General features: G+C 41.9%; 1 protein-coding gene across 1 annotated transcript in view; it reads left to right on the forward strand.

The window, feature by feature from the left end:
* The first annotated feature begins 10,005 nt into the window (after window positions 1–10,005).
* DMRT1 (doublesex and mab-3 related transcription factor 1) overlaps window positions 10,006–17,659 on the forward strand; it is a 62,976-nt gene continuing 55,322 nt past the window's right edge. The window contains exons 1-2 of the mRNA XM_030258421.4: window positions 10,006–10,592; window positions 13,627–13,807. Of these exons, the coding sequence (XP_030114281.4) occupies window positions 10,308–10,592; window positions 13,627–13,807 (466 nt within the window). The 5' untranslated portion in view covers window positions 10,006–10,307. The remainder of the gene's footprint in view (window positions 10,593–13,626; window positions 13,808–17,659) is intronic.

Below are 17,659 nucleotides of genomic sequence, written 5' to 3' on the forward strand. Positions count from 1 at the left end.
TGGAGCACTACAGCGCTCTGTAGATCTGAAGGAGGGCCCAGCTGCAACCCATCAGACGCTGGCTGTTCCCTTCCCCCGGCTGCCACAGCCTCCCCTGCGACTTTTCTGCGGAGTGGGGAGACCTCTGCAGACAGGATAAATCCAACATTGCTGCAGGGTGCAGAGGGAGACAACCAGATTCCCTGACAGAGCAGTCAGTGACTGAGGTTTGTTGGGGTTTTGTTTATGTGTTTCTTTTTGGGGTTAGGTTGGAGTTTTCTGATTGGTTGAGTTGAGGTTTTGTTTGCTTTGTTTAGTATTCTGGTATTATTTCATTCATTCTTTCTCTTTCAAAAATTCTTTTTCAACTGCTGACATATCAGGGCTGCATGTATAACCTGATATATGCAAATTTTGGTCTGAACTACCTTCTAATTTAATGCTGAATTAGTAGACCACTGCTTTCTACCCAAATTTTTTGCAAAGAGACTAAGTAGTATTCTCCTAAGATCTGGTGTCAGGAGATGGGAAAATGTTGTGCCCTGTAGCCCAGAACTACCTTTGGAAGGAGGGATGAGCACTGTAAACCAACTGCTAACAGAAATGTAAGCTCCAAAGACAGAGAAAGAAACTTTGTCATACAACCCTGTACTAAACCCCAAGACTTCTACAGCTCTTCTCCCAAGTCAACATGGAAGAAGTTCAGGAGCCTAACTTTACCTCCTGAGAAATATCTGGTTTCTCTTGTACAGAACTAGTCTACCAAGAGGTATAGGATGGCTATGCAGGCTCTGGGAGATATCTCTGCTCTAGAAATTAAAGTTCTATTCAAATTACAGGACGATTTTCTTGAGGATGCCAACAAAATCACCTGCCATGGAATCCAGTGCAGGAGACATTTGACACAAGTGTGTTATCCCCTACCCCCACCCTTACCAGAGAGCAGGTGAAAAGGGGCACTTGCCCTAACTTACAGTAGTGAAGATGATGGCCAAAACTCTTTTCCAACTGCAGAAAGGTTTGTGTATTATTCTCCTCAAGCCTGCAAGAAAATAGGTTCTTCAAAGGCAGAAATAAACCTATAAAACAGGCCATCATCTACCATGGACATGAACAGAGCTTCCAGTGGTCTGCTGCTGGCACGCATAGTTACTGAGAAACATGAAAACAAGCTGAGCTGGATACACTTCTCCAACACATAAATACTAGAGCTGAGGAACTAGCTATGCCAAACAATTCATCCTGAAATATAATACAGACTGCTGAAAGTACCTGAAGTAAGAAAACTAATGAGTCTCACATAATAATGAGGTTGTGTTTCTACTTCAATAGCATCCAAACAGAACTAAATGTGCAGAAGTCACTCTTTCTGTCCCCTGCTAAGAAAAGACTTGTATTAACCAGTATTTTAAGTCCACTCCTGAATTTCAGTGTTCAGCTGTCGCCCTTTACCACCATCACTGGTCCACTTCTAAAGTATGATTAACAGTGCAATCTCACATGGCTTCGTTTGGGACATCAGTTATTTTGACCATCTTAGGAAGAATATCAGTGCCCTCTAGAAGTTAATATTGATAATAACAATTATTATAGGTGTCCTTTTGAATAGGAATAAAAGATAAGTACAAGATGCTCTTTGTTAATAACATTGCCACCCTTGGTAACAGCTCCTACTTTAACAATATCATTATTGTAACCAAGTAAGTAATCTTTTCGAAAAAAAGAACAAGTATATGTGTGTGTCTGTATGTGTAATTTTCACTCTATTCATCAAATTTGTTTTGAAAAAAGATAGGAGGTGTCTCACTACAGCACATAAGAATAAACAGCTACTCAAAATTGGCATGTGTTCCTCACCCAAAGGAAAAAAATATCAGCAAGCTGATGGGCCATAAAGCAAAGTGAGTATCCAGGCAGGTATTTAAGGTATGTATCATTCAGACACTAGGACACATTGAGTCCTCCAGAAAGGAATTACAGCCTATTATGTTTATAATAGAGACTCCAGCAATACTAGAGGTGTACCTCACTTACGCTAGGTGCCTAATGAACAATATTCTTAGATGTCATTATTGTGAATTCACAGAAGCTGCCTTCCAGTGAAAAGGCAATCTCCATGCCTTGGTTTCTTGAAAACAGGTAAGAGAAAATAATGACTTAAACAATTATGCAGAGAAGACACTCTTTGTTTTCAGCCTCATAATGTGCTATCTGTTACGATTTCAAAATCTGATGATATTTAAGAATATTTTACTCAGACAATGTGAATATTTTCATGCACTTGACTGGGATGACTGAGCTGGGCTCAGAACACCTTTATTCTGGCATCTTCAAATGGTCCTGTTTGCATATGAATAACAGAAAATTAAGGTGTCTAATTAGTTTTTATGTAATGTTTCCTTCACCTTTCAAGGTATCTCAGTGTCAAGACAAATTAAAATAAAATAATAATAATAATAACAATAATAACAATAACAACAACAATAATAATAATTTAATAATAAAATATAATTAAAATTAATAGCTTGACAGTTGAAATAATTCGTAACAGTGTGCCATCTTCTTTACCAGCTTCTCATCAATACTATAAGAGGAACTCAATTACTCTTAATTACCGAATATGCATATATGATGTACAGAGATCATCAACCCCGACACTGCTGACCAAGACAAGTGATAGAAGAAAACTGTTGCCTAAGGAAGCCAGCTAAGTGCTCTGATTATCTCTATCTTGATAGCACTAAGTAAAGCTTTACTTGATAGGCATTTGTTTCCTGGGATCTGGATCTCCCAGGTCCTTTCTCTGAACTGGATTCTTAGCAAACCCTTGAAGGGGAAAAGACCCAAGGCACTGTCCATAACATTTGGGGACCACCTCTGAATGGCCCAATTACTCCTGGGGCTCTGTGGCATGGAGACTGGAATGGCAGAGGCTCTAGGGGAAGAGAGGCTGGCTGACAGCAAAGAAAGCCTCTTTCCCATGCTAGGAGACATAAAAGGTCAGCAGCTCACATCAAATAATTTCATAGCATGGTCGATTAAGTAACAGTCATTTGACTTTGATTAAAATATTTAGAAGAGCTCAGCTGTTTCTGGAGGCAATTCTGACACCCCTACCCCACTCTATAGACCTGAAAAGCTTCCTACAGGAAACAGCAAGAAATGGGGGAAAGGCAGCACAATACTTTGCTCTCAAGCATGTGTGCTACACTCACTGATTTTAATGGGAAATCTCACAGAATACTCCCCTGAGAGCAGTATATAATATGAAAAATATATTTATTTATATATGAATATATTTATTTATATATGAATATATTTATTTATATATGAATATATTTATTTATATATGAAAAATATATTTATTTAGGCTTAAGGAGAAAGGTTGAAAATAAATCAAGAGATATTGTAGTAACAACTTTGCTTCTACTGAGCATCAGAATTAGAAGCAACAAATAAAAAAAAAAAAAGATGGATAGTAAATTGACATAGCAAAACCTACCCCTTCCCTTACCTCAGCTGTAACCATCCTTCAGAATTACAGAGTTTCAACCGTTTTAAGCTTCTGAAAATCAAGAATGCAAAATAATAAAAACTTGCACCATTTAGAGAAGGCATAGATAATAAATAAAGGAAGTGCTTTATAATTTGCAATGATCTATTTCTTCCTTTACATACCAATTAGTTTGCTCAGTGAAATGGAAATTTAACTGTATCCATTAAAACATTGAAGACCATAAATTAAAAAATAGCAATTAATTGTGTTGCCTATTTTTAAGACGTTGGAGTTTAGTTTTTTATATTCTGGCAGTCTATCAAACTCAGCTCCATTACAGATGTCTTAGAGCTGAATTGATGATGATATTCAGAAGTAAGGGCATTCTCTTCAGTAGTCCTGCCCTGATGAAGGAGCTCAAATGTATAGATGGCTTATGAGACTCTATCATTCTTACTGTGTGAATTAGGAATGTTAGAAATGTCAGCTTAATGAGTCATGCAACAGTCTTCAATGTTCTAAGTCACTGGATCCAATTAATTTTCAAGTGTGCCTAAAATGAACAATGAATACTGAGAAGAAGCAGTTCAGTGGTTTTCTCCACACTCACTTTTTAACTTCTATTTTATACGTTGCACCTAATAATGCTTTCAAATAGCTCTCTAAGTCAATTATTAACAATGATTGAAATTTCCAAGGAGCTGACAGTGTTTTTTCTTCAGCCTTTACGTCTGCAAAGAAATTATTCCAATTTGCATGAACAAATGAGGAAAGGAAGAATGTAGGTGTTAGTGTAAAAACCAGTAATTTTTCCCCCTTTCCGTAGGAGGGGAATATTAGTAAAACTAGTCAGAGTGGTAACATGATAAACATATATATTTTTAAAATATATCCATTCTATTTGCTTCGCTGAACTTGAAAACTGCTTTGGTTTTGTATTATGTTTGGCATAATGTAACAACATGAATTTTGTTTCCAGCGAATCCTATTTTTATTGAGCAGTGTGGACCAATCTCATTGGCTGGTCTCCCCTAGCCATGAAGGGGAAGAGCCATTTGTTATAATAGGCAGGGTTTTCTTTATTTTTACATAAGTAATTTTTACCATAGTCCTAATATTTGGACCATTAAACTCTAGATTCTGATTAGTGTGTATCTTACAAACAAATGTTTCTGCTTAGGCACCCAGTGCTGGTGGCTCTCCTCAGTTGTGGCTCATCTGAAGTTATTGGTGAGAAAAGGTTCTCTTTCCCTTTGCTTATTGGGAGAATAACAATAAGCAGAGTGTGAATAAACACGCTGCTTCGGAGGCCATTAAGGCATGTCACCTGCTATGGCAGGCCTGTTCCCCACCTAGGGATACACGTGATGCTGTTTCCTGCCCCTTGCCAACATCCCTTCTTGCACTCTTTGCAGAAGGGCCCCCTGACACCTTATCCTCCCAGTGATTACAGATTTGTGCCAAGACAAAAGAATATGAACTGAGGGTGCTGCAGAGTGTACACGATTCGTCCCGCCTTGCTGACAACTAGCGATCTTTGTAAGCAGAGATGTGTGGGAATCCAGGGCTTCCCTCTGCCTGCCCTGGAGGGCCTGGGACCCTGGCAGGGGTCAGGAACCCCCCTGTACAGAGCCCCGAGAGACACTGTCTTTGATCTCTGTTCATGGAAAAGTGCTTTCAATCTTACAGGATGAATTACAAGCTCTGAGTGTTTGATATGAGTAATAATTAAGTGTGGCACGGGTGCAAAAGTAAAATTTTAGGTTTCTAGATTCGGGGTTCAGAGGGGACAAGATGGAGGAATTGGGTGTGTCTTGTCCTTTTCCTCCTTCTTCATGCCCTCCATGTTTCACTGTGGTGTTGGCATTTTTCTGTTGGTTTAGGCTGGGGACACACTGTTCAACGTAGATGATAGATATTGGCACATTATTGTAAATATAGCACACGTAGTTTCTGGTATTTAATGTTTGTAACATCCCACTGGGGGCAGAGCCCCACACACTGCCCTGCAGGACAGACCTGCGGCAGGGCAGCAGAACTTGTTATAGATAAGCAAGAATAAACAACCTTGAAACCAGCACAGACGAATTATGGCTTCTTCTTTGGCAGTAGGGCAGAAAGACAGAGACTTTCTACAATCTCAGAATCATCAATACCCACAGATTCCGACAGAGATGGGCACAGCAGCTTTTTCACTGCTGGCAAGCTGTGGGCCACCACCCCAAGTACTCTCCTTACTCTCGCTGAGGAAAGGCAGCAAATAGCCAAATGGTAGCAGCACTATATATTGCTTTAGTTGTTCACTCAGTGAAAGTGGAACCCTGGGCACCAGAGGGGAAAAAACCAAAAAATGCCAAAAAAAAAGACCCAAAACAAAAACCCCAAACCAAATAAAAAAACCCACAACACAACAAAAACAAAAAAACCCTCAAACATCCAGACAAAAAACAACCCTGAAGGAAAAAGGACTTTGAAGAAAAGAGAACAAAGCAGCACACCAAAACTCCTGATCCCTAAATGCCCATGCCAGAGAAATATCTTTGGAGCAAGGAAGACTAAAGCACATAAAATCTTAAGTCTGAGTGAAAGATTCACCTTGATTGAAATGACTTTTAGCAAAAACCATCAGATTTCACTGATCTAGAGTAATGATCCTGGTGCCAATACTCCATATATCATCAGAGAAGTGTCTGACGGAAGAGCTGTAAGGCAAACCTTCAAATCTTGTAAACACTGAGCATTTCAAGGCAAGGTTTGGGTTCAGATATATGTTCAATAAGAAAACCTTTCCTTTAGTTGTGGCGCTGGCAGTTTGAAACCTGCAGGTAGTATAACCTGAAAACAGAAACAGTTAGAAACATAAATATAGAAGTGGGAGGAAAAAAACAACCCAAAAACCTATATGCTGGCAGAAAGCATCAAGAAAATCCTCCACTTCGAATACAAAACTTTGTTTGGTGGGTTGTGTTTGAAGAGCCAAGTGACAAAACTTCAGCTTCTATGTAAGTTAAAGGAGGATTAAAATAAAGAATGAATGAAAGAGAACGGCACAGATGTACAAAAGAAAGAAAGAAAAAAAAAAAAAAGAACGGCTTATTTATGCCACCTACTGGATTTTTCTTGAAGTATCTTTTCAAGTGTTTTAGTTGTGATGATGTCCATCACTCCAGCAAATATGCTTGCATGGGAGACTACTCACACAAGTAAACCAGCTGAAATCCACCAGATGACTCACGTGAGTAAATGCATGTGCAGACTGACATAGCCGGAGGAGTAGAGAGGAGTGTAGCTCTACACCCATTTATTTTGCTAAGCTGATGGCTCTAGGGCAGCCCAGACACCCAAAGCTGCAGGCAAGCACTAAAGTTCAACACTGAGGAGCTTCCCAGCTCCTATCAGTGACTCAGGGAATGTGCTGGCATGGCTTCCCTCCTTTGCTTGACTCCCTCTGGCTGTTTTTGATATTTTGTTCAAAATGTCCAGAGTGTGTTTATGGATATGTCAATGTTTTCAGACAATGCAGAATGGCAGTGTGCATGCTTTATCTTCTATCCCTCAGCACTGAGAGCTGAGGCTCTTTGGCGAACCCACAACCAGCCCTGGGGAATACAGTCTATGAAATGATCTGTCAGAGTCAAAAATAGCTCAAAAACGCTCTGATTTGATCCACTGACAGAAAAAGAAAAAAAAAAAAAAAAAAAAACCCGGAAAACAAAAATGAAACCGAATCAGGTCCAGCAGACTTCTAAAATGAAATGTACTCAACTCCACTGACTTCTGAGAAAGTGAAGGTCTTCACTGTCCAGGCAATAGTATTAGAATTAAATCCTTTTTAATTTGTCAATTCGCCACTGGCTTGCTGAGTCATATCAAATGTGGTAGTAGGATCAGGTCTCGCTCACATCTGCCCCTCAAAATGATAATCTTGTTAGCAAATAAAATATTTTTGCCAGGTTCAAGGGATAAGCCAAAGGCATGCAAAGGACAGATCATCAATAACAGATGACATTAGGGACTTTAAGGAAATAGGTAAAGCTAAAGGACAACTATTAGAAACCTATTAAGACAAAAGAAAAAAAAAGAAAAGCAAAAATGCAGGTTCTTGATTCTTATTTTTGTCACTGGATATATTAATTACAGTTATTTGCAAAGATGATGGCAAACTGCAGTAATCTTAAGTCACTGACATCATCACTAGACAGACTTGAACCAGAGATGCCCAGACATACATTAAATGAATGACAAAATTTCCTGAAGACTTGCAGTGAGGTTATTGTGATTCGTCTTAGGACTAATGGTAGTTTATGACCATCTCTTATTGCTTCATTACTCCACAGATGACATATTCAGCAGTGTGCTGTCAACTTCACTATGCAACCATTTAAAAAAATTGGAGAAAAACATTGCACTCTAAACCATACTCAAAGTGTGACTTGAACTAGCAAACATAAAGCAATTCATTTTTAAATGATTGATCATATACTTGTATTCATCAGACATCTAGATATTTTGGTGATATTCGTCCAGAACACAAAATACCAGATAAGTACTAACAACATTAATATTTTGTTCTGTATGGTAGGTTCTGTATTATGGATAATACAGATCTGTGCAGTAGTAGAAAATACTAATTATGTGAAGGAGTGATGAAAGAATGTTCTTCTTAGAACTGTTGCATTTTTTACATTCTGTATTTCATTTCTGAGGTTGGCTGTCCCACTTAGTTTCTAGTGAAAAGTCAGATATATAAGCACCTGGTGACTGCTATTATTTTTCCTTTGTTTGTTTTTGCCTTCTTGATGTGCTATCCTTCTCTTATCTCTTCTGCTTTTCCACCCCTGCCGTCATTTCTGATTTTCTTCTCCTACCTCTGTTGGGTTTTATTTTATTTTGCCTTTCTTAGTCTTTTGATTTAGCCTCCTTTCGTCTACTTTTTAATTTGCATTTTCAATTGGCTTAAGATAATTTGTAGGGAGCACCTGAAAATATTCCTGTGTGTGTGCTCCACCATGCACTGAACTTCATAAACTGGATATTCAAAGCTTGATCCTAGACAAAATTTTGGAAACTGATCGACACCCATACGACTTGAGAAGATCTCAACTGGTTTCATTCAGGGATGAATTTTATATTTTTATATACAAAGCTAAGTAAGCTTACATTGTTTACTTCCTTAAACATTAGTGATATGCACTACTACATGTAAAGGCAAATCCTAATTTTGTTTGTCTAAACATCATGTTCATCTTCTCCTGTCTTGTGGGAAAATGTGCAGATACTGACATTAGAAATGTCAATCCAAGAAAAGTGATGCAAGGGAAAAGTTTAGGTTTCTGTGAGCTGAATGATGGTCATACCAAGCCCACACAGCTTGCGCTTGGCCTTCACTTGTGGACCATCTGACTGGTTGCAACTGCGGCTTAACAGGAGTGTTTGATGAAGTATCTCTGTGGAGGATGAAACGTGCCATAAATGTCTCCAATGTTGTACCATGAAGGAACAAGCTCTTTAAATGGAATTTATTAAAAGCTAATGCAAAGCATCAAGCAGCAAGTATCTAGGGCTTTCTTCAGGTTAAGAAAAGCACTCACTGTTTCCAGCATGGAGACTCAGTCTGAGCAGAATTAGCTTGGAGTTAGCTGATCACAAAGAGAGAGATGCCTTTCTTGGCTTCTTCTAGCAGAAATAAATTTCTACCTACTGTAACTTACTGCCATCTGATATGCTGAGTCATGAAGCTGGGGTTATAGAAATCTTTATGCAAGCTTTATAAATCAGCCTCACATAATCTCAGGTGCTTTCTGCTTCATCTCTGTTGAGTCGCTCATTTGACAGTTGTCATTCATCTTAGATTGAGATGTAATTTAATAGTTTCATTTCAGCATGAAGATAGCGTCATTTAAAGTTGAGCCCAGAAAGATTTAAAGGTGTAACAGAGGAAATATTAATACTGTAAATAATATCTGTAGAGCTGCATGTGTTTATAAATCACATAGTGCCAAGTTGTAAGGGCAGCCTATGGAAAGAAGAAAAAAGCATCTTCGCTTGTCTTCTCCTGCAGGGTTCAGCCAGTCTGTCACCCACACCAGCTCCAGAGGTGATGGCTACTGAGTTCACTGTGCTCTCACTCACCCTTATCTGGTATCACCTGCCCACACAGATATTGATTAAGGTGTCTTTATACACAGTGCACGATACGAGGGCAAGGTAAGACATTCAGGGAGGATACAGTCCAGCAAGACTGCAGCAGCCCCACGACAGAGTAGCTGAGCTGCAGCAACTGGGGTGTTTTCGTTCGGGCATCACACCACTCCCTTGGCCAGGCCTGCCCAAACCTGGCCTGGCCAACCCAGGGGACCACTGGGCTTAAACATAACCTCTCGGGACGGATTCCGCCTTGCTGTCGCAGACCTCGTCCAGCATCAGCACATGGACCCGGCCTGCGCTGGCCGCTGCGGGGCACGGAGGGCGGGCAGAGGCCGCAGGATGGCGGCGGAGCAGCGCCCGCCCGGGGCTGGGTTTCCCGTCCTGCGGGCCCTGCGAGCAGCGCGGCCGAGCCGAGCCCCGCGGGGCCGCCAGGCCTGGCCCGGACGGGGCCCGCCTTTCCCGCCGCAGGCCGGCCGCGGGGGAGGGAGGAGCGCGAAGGGAAGGGTGGCCGCTCCCTCGAGGTAGCGAGGATTTCGCGGCCACGGACCCCCAGCAGCAGGAGTGGGGGAGGCGCAGCAGGAGGGGCGACGCCGGCCGGGTGCTGCCCGCCAAAACGCGCGGGGTGGCGGGACGGGACGGGGCAGAAGCGAGGAGACTGCTCTGCCGGCTGCCCCAGCCTGCCGCGATGCCCAGTGACACCCCAGCCATCAGCAATCCCCCGGACGTCGCGGGCCCAGGAGACGAGGCGAACAGCTTCGGGCAGGCGGCGGCCGCCATGGTCTCCGCCCCGGCGGACAGTGGCGCCGCTGCAGCGGGGAAGAAGCGCCCGCGACTGCCCAAGTGTGCCCGCTGCCGCAACCACGGCTACTCTTCGCTGCTAAAGGGGCACAAGCGCTTCTGCATGTGGCGGGAGTGCCAGTGCATCAAGTGCAGCCTCATCGCCGAGCGGCAGCGCGTCATGGCAGCGCAGGTGAGCTGGGATGGAGCGGGATGTTCTCGGGCCCCGTCGGGGCCGCGCAGAGATGCGGTGCGCTGCGAGACCGCAGCCGCGGGTAGTCTCGGCCCGGGCAGGAGCCAGGGGTTACACCGCTGCATTAGTATGTTAGTGAGATTTCTCGTTGTGTCTCTCGCAAGTTATTAAATTTTTATTTTCCATAAGAAAGGGAGATGGCGCAAAGGCGCGGAGGGTTGCAGTCGGGGCGGGTGGCAGCGGCGGGCGGTCAGCTGCACCGGCCGGGCACGGCCGAGAGCGGTTCCCCCGGGCCGGGTGCCGCCGGGCCCTGTGGACAGCTCCCGGGGCTGTAGAACCTGCACCGAGCGACCTAAGCTGCCGTCAGGGCCTTTTTCCCGCTTGCTTTTAACTAGAAAATGAATAATCTAGCCAACAAATTGCTTATCGAGAAGACTTTGTGCTGGTGGTTCCAGACTCGGTGTGAACTTAGTTTCCTTGTGCTGGTGGCTTCAGTTGAGTGCATTTCTAACTTTTTTGGGGAATTTTTTTTTTTAACGGTATTGTTCGAAGTTTTGTATGTAGCAGTTCCTCACATAGCTCTGTAATGGGTGATCTGAAATCTCAACGAGGGTCTAGTGTTCTGAGCGCTAAGAAACGGTGTCCAGTTCAGGGTAGAATAGCGTTTTCGTTGGGTCGTCTCGCTGCAGTCACAATTCTGGCGGTGTAAATACAGCGTTCTGTAAACTTTTGTGATCTTTATCTTGCAAACTTAATTAAGTGGGGCCCTGGGTGTGTACTGAAGCGGCTGCTGGAGTAGTTGATCTCTGCGAGGGGCATTTTGCCCCCGCGGTAGTGCAAATGATCTCCTTCGTAGTAAGTAATTGGCGAGGCTTTAAAGCTCGTGGTGCCGGTGGAGGTAGATCATTATGGTATCAGACCCACCCATCAGTTTGCAATTGCTGTCTGCTCAGAGCTTCGTGATCCCGGATAAAATGTGTGTCGGGCTGACAGGTTTTAGAAACCTAAGCAGCCCTAGATTAAATCCCCGCATTTTTAAAAAATTTGTTATTCGGTGCAGGTATATAAAACGTCCTCAGAACTCAGTGGGAGTAAGTTTTCGTTCATTTAAATAATTCCTCCTTGTTGGTAGTATGGCAGCCCAGGAATTGTTGTTATGCCCAAGTTGCACGCACTTTCTGTGCCTGGTGGGAACCTTGGAAAAATAAACGTGAATCGCTTGGCTGTATGCGTCGGGGAAGGGAGTACAAAGTGAAGTGTTCCCGTGCAAAATGTCCCCATCGGCACGGATTCCTTTGCTCCTCAGCTGCACTGGGTGTGTGCAGTCAGGCAGTGGGTGTCTCCTGCTAGCAGGTTCTGGTGATGGCCCTCCTGGGGGTATTGTCTTCCCTGCCTAATATTTGAAAGTAGCTTTGAAAGCCTCCCTGGCTAAACCTTATCTGTGTAGGAGTTACACATTTAAAGTCTGTCTTTTCCCCTTTTGATATATTTCTGCAGTCAGCCCCTTGATGCTGGTGGAATTTTACAGGTCAAGGTTGTTGGCTTGTGAAGTCGAAGTTACACTGGTGTTTGCAAGTCTGCACCCTCTGTATGGGATGTTTCTTCTTGCAAGGTCTAATAGTAACTAATAGAATTATAAATGTGTATTAGGAAAAAGTGTAGCTTGAACATGAAAATGTAGGGAAGTTGTGTCCCAGATACCCAGGAGAATTTCCAGTAAGAAATGCCCATGAGCCCAGCCTGTAAACTGGAAGAGGTTTCCAAGGTTCAAGCAAAGATACAAATCGGTCACCTCACAAGTAGCAGGGTAAGTAGCTGTAGCAGTGTCATATATACTCCCCAGACACAAATGGCATGGGTGGACAGATGTGTTAAATTGATCTACTAGTTCAGATGAGGCAGAAGGGGCTGTCTGCAAGCAATGTCTGCACCCATGTCCAGACTGTGTAGTGCCTATAGGCTTGGCCAGTGCCAGTTAGGCTTTGGAACATTGTCAGTATTGGGAAAGAAATGGGAAGCTCCAGCTTCTCCAGACTTGCCCAGCTCTCTTCAATGTGTGTGTTGCTGTCTGAGATGCTTGCAGGATGGTACCTACATTTGCCATGCTTCTTCCATAATGGTTCTCTCTGTACAGCATACAGTTTACTGTATGCTGAAATTTCCTTGAAGGACAGCATTTCTAGCAAAGAGCCAGCAGGGAACCTAATAGGCCTGGATAGAGCAGGAGATCGCAGGTACAAATCCTCATGAAAAACTGCTTTATAGTGATAAGAGGCACAGCAGAATCCTGCAAGCAGACTAACTTCTTAACCTCCTGAGCAGAGAGGAGGGTAGTGAGTACACTTTATACAGCATGCTTGTCCCAAGAGCAGCTGTGCTGGGGGAGTGCATTCAGCTGTAACACGTGCTCATCTGGCCTCAGTGGAGGAAGATGTGTATGTCACCTGCATTTCATAGGCTTGTTCATAAGTGCTTGGACACAAAAAGGGGTTGCTTTTTGCTTTTTACACTTCTCTACCCATTGCCTGGATTGTGTGAAGGGCCTAAAGAGTAAGCCAGATGAGGAGTGGCTGAGTGATCTGGCTTTGTTTAGCCTGGAGAAAAGACTGCTCGTAAGGAACCTTCTGCAGCTGCCTGAAAGGAGGTTGTGGATCAACCTCTTCTTGCAGGCAGCTAGTAGTGACAGGATGAGAGGAAATCGGCTCAAGCTGGGCCAGGGGACGTTCAGGTTGACATCAGGAAGAATAGGAAGAATTGTCAAGTACTAAAACTAGGAACCATCCCTGGAGGTTTTCAAGAAACAACTGGATCTGATAGTTAGTGTTATAGTTTAGCTGACATTTAATGGTGTTGGGTGGAAAAGTGGACTCAGTGGTCTTGGAGGTCTTTTCCAGCCTTAGTGATTCTATGATCAGCACTACTCTCTAGTATGAATAGTGAAAAAACAGCTTTGAATCTGAGTTGTTCATTGCTACCAGTATAGACTGTGTTCAAAATCACAGAGCATACCTCTTATCTTGTCTTTTGTTCCTAGGTTGCCCTAAGAAGACAGCAAGCTCAGGAAGAGGAACTGGGAATCAGCCACCCAATGCCCCTGCCCACTGTTGCTGAGATGTTTGTTAAGAACAGTGGTGGCAGCTCTTGCCTCTCGCTGGGAAGCAGCAGCCCAGTGCACTCGACAGGTACAGCCATGACAGCAGCTAGTACACCACCAGGTAAAGTGCTGAGAGAGCACTGATCACAGCTGAAGGTGATGGCCAACACTGCTTATGCCTGCTGTTGACATCTGTTCCTCTCTTTGCAGTGACAGGGTTATGGAGAGTCCTCTCCCCAGCTACATTGTACTTTTGTACAATGTAAATGTAAAGTTAGTAATCTACATTTTGTAAATAAAACAAAAGTAAATCAATAAAAGTAAAATTTTTAATTTAAAGTTTTAAATTATTTTAAAGTAAATAAATAAAATGAAAGTAAAGTTACATTTTGTACAATGTAATGTAAAGTTAGTGGAAGGGAAAGATCCAGTATCAGTCTTTAATATTTTATTTGATTATTTTTACTTGCAAATCAAAATTTCTTTTGCACAGACTTGTGCTGTAATAAAATTCAATAGGGTGTGTGATTGCAGGTAGAGAATTCTGGGAAGCTTTTGTCCTTTGTCCCAAAACATGTACTCCTGCTACAGTCATAATAAGTGGGTTTTGGCTGCCTTTGTAGCTTCTTCAAAATTCAGGAGTTTCCAGAACTGTACAGAAGTCAAGTACATAGGAAATGTTATTGACCCCAGCAGCAGAGATCTGACAGCCTTACAAAACTCAGTGTGGTGGCACATTGGTTCTGTGTGGCATGGTGTGATGAACTATGAAAGAGTGATGTAGTCCTTCTCTTTTACTACAATTACTGTATTGCATTTAACACTTGTAAAACAAAATCCAAAAAACAAACCAACAGCAAGAAACAGTATTTGTCTGTTGATTCACTGAAAGCTTGGCTAAGCAAAGATGGGATTGCTAGGCAAGTGAAGACTCTAGGCAAATTGTTTTTCCCGCTGCAAATTGCTTTTTCCCTTTTCTAACTACTCCTGACAGATACAGTGATTGAACATATGGAAGAAAGAAGAAGGGAGCTGGTGTAATTGATTTCTTGTGTATAGACAGAAAAAAGCAAACAAATACAGATAAAGGGAAAAGGAAGTTTCATTCATTTTTAATAATTTATGCACATGCCAGTAATACAGGTGAATATACTTGACAGACAGAAAGGTGATTCTCAAGTCGGCAATGCCTTGCATTAATTAATAAAAGGACAATGCATGTGTGTGTCTGTCAAGTGATGCTGTTCTGTTTTGCAGGCCATTAAAAGTATGTCAGATGGATTTGTTGGATCTAGTGCAGACATGCAGTTTCAGACCATTGTAGAGGAATTCTGTTGGGAAGCTTTTAAAAGAACTGCTTAATAAAGCAATAAATAGCTTTTTATTGGCTTTTTTTGTTTTCATTATGTTAGTGTCACCTTTGAATTGATGCAGTTACTCCTTTCATATTTGCATTACTGCATGCTTTGTCTTTAGACTTGGAAAAAGCTGGCTAAAGATTAAAGTAGTATATTCAGTAATATATAGAGATTGTGTGTAACTCAGGAGAACAAGAAGATCCTTGCTTGTACAGAAAGGCCAAAGAATGAAATCATTTTACTGTTGACAAACCTGGCATAAGGTTTGCTCTTAATGTTTTTAAAGTGACAGTATTTAATTAATTAATCCCATTTTAATAATTACTAATTAATTTAATTAAATTATGGACTTTTAATGAAAACATTGACCAAACAGGCTTAAGCAATTCACATGCTTGAAAAAGTACTTCAAACCATAAAAATGCCTAATGTTAAAATATTTTGAACTGTTCAACTATTTTCAGTCAGAGCAGTCATCTTTCTTACAATAGAATTTGAGCAACTTAAATACATTGTTTTTCAAGCATTTTACTAAATAACTACCTGTTATTATTTGTGTCCAAATAAATAACTGTTTTTGAGTTATTTTGACATTTGAAATATGCAGCTTCATCTCCAGAAAGAAGATGTGATTCAAGTCAATAATCAAGACAGCATCAACCTTGTTCCCCAGAAATGGAAGCATCTGCGGATGAATAGGAAATCAGGTTCACAGTTTTGGGCACCAGACAAGTAGCAACAGACATTGTGCTTAGCTCAGAGATAACTACACTGTATAAATAAAGTTATGTCCCTAATAGTTTTGGTAGGTTCATCTGCTGAAAGCAGTGTAAGTACACATGGGATACCAGTGACTGTCTGCTGGCTCTGAAGCTGGAGAAGGTTCTGTGCATTTCTCCAGATCTGTAGGGTAGCTTTGTCAGGTGTCTTGGGTACAGGCTTTGGTGAGGAATATAGCCTAAATATCCCCATGCTTTTCCTTTTAGGATATAATGGTCTTTTTTTCAGATGAAAAATTGCCATGTGATATAAATTCTGGCTTTAGATGTTGGGATGTTTCAGGACCAGGTACTTGATGGATTCTTGTATTGTTGTTTAATGATTTTATTACTACCCTAAACTGCAAGCAAAATGAGAGACCCCACTGCAGCAAGTGTCACTGTCTCAGGTTAGTAGGCTGAGGTGGTGATTTTTCAAGAACTTAGAGTAATTATTAAAGGAAGCAGGGAAAAGTGAAACCCTTCATGGCAAGGGGAATCAGCAGTTCCCTGCAAGCCCCAGGGTAAGCAGTGGCTTCTGGGAATGCAGCATGTCCTGTATGGCTCACATTAGATTGGGCAAGAGGTGATTTTGACAGCGGTAATTCTATTCCTCCTCTCAGGTTTTTGGCTTACGAGGCCAGTTCTTCTTTCGGACTCCCATCACATGGAGCATTGTTTTCCAGCAGAAGGAGTGATGTGTGAAGGAGTTGCACAGATCAGATACAGTGCCAGAGAGCAAGTCATTGCTGTATCCATTTTATTAGCAGAGCAGAAATAGTGTGACATCTGGATACCAGAGACAGTTTTTCAGATCCCATTGTGACATGCTGTTTTTTGAAAGGGAAAAAATGAATTCTCATGGTCATAGCATAGGTAATTGATGTTTAGTTTGGATGGAGTGTATGTTCCCACTCAAAAGCAAGCTGGGAATTTGCAGGGTAGTTGGAGGGGAGCAGACCATGGTCTCAGGGCATTAGTAGCGTGTCTTACAGACTGAATTTGTTGTTCCTGTGCAGCTCCCCTTAAAAAATTGTAGATTGCTGAAAGAAAAGGCCATTTAATTGTACAGAGCAGCAAAAGTCATTATCCCAGGACATTTGATGTAATCCCTTCTGTAGGATAGGTATATATTTTTAGCTTAACAGACATGAAAAATATAGGAAAGATTATGGTGAAGCATGTAGAATGTGCTTTCCAGACATTCTCATAACATCTGTGTTCTTCACCGGTTTGTGTCAATTTAGAACCTCTGCCATTTTGATATTTAGCAGTCACGGGGGTCAGAGATGGGAGGCAGACGAGGTCACTAAACGCCTTCGAGTTTACTGAAAAAAGGAAACCTGCTCATACTGAATGAAGGAGAATGCATTTCACCTTTGCTTCATTATATTTGATCCTTGTCATAGACTAAGGGTCATATTTGGGATTTCGCCAGTGAGTGGCTGCAAGATACATCACCAGATGACTGGAAGGTGCTAGACAACACCCCTTCTTTCTGCTGTTTTGCACTCTTGTTGGCCCAGTTTAGAAGCGTCCAGTATAGATGGGACTATTGTGTGATGTAAATGCCAGCTCCTGGTCCTTTGCTCTGTTGTGGTTGTTTCCCTGTTGGATGTGCAATGACAACAGTGTTGAGGTGCCTTCCTAGTATCACTGGTTGACAAACGTCATTTTAAACAATTGTGAGTAGTAAGCTTGTATTTGTTATTTCCCTTTGTTACATTTATTATGTTTGACAGAAACAAAATGGTATTCTTTTTTTCTCTAAGTAGCTACTGTCTTCACTCTGAAACTCTTTGGCAAATAGAAAGGGTTTTATCTACTCATAAATACAAACCATAGTGGGGTCAGCAG

This window comes from Taeniopygia guttata, chromosome Z (genome assembly GCF_048771995.1).
Source record: "Taeniopygia guttata chromosome Z, bTaeGut7.mat, whole genome shotgun sequence".
NCBI classification, from domain to species: domain Eukaryota; kingdom Metazoa; phylum Chordata; class Aves; order Passeriformes; family Estrildidae; genus Taeniopygia; species Taeniopygia guttata.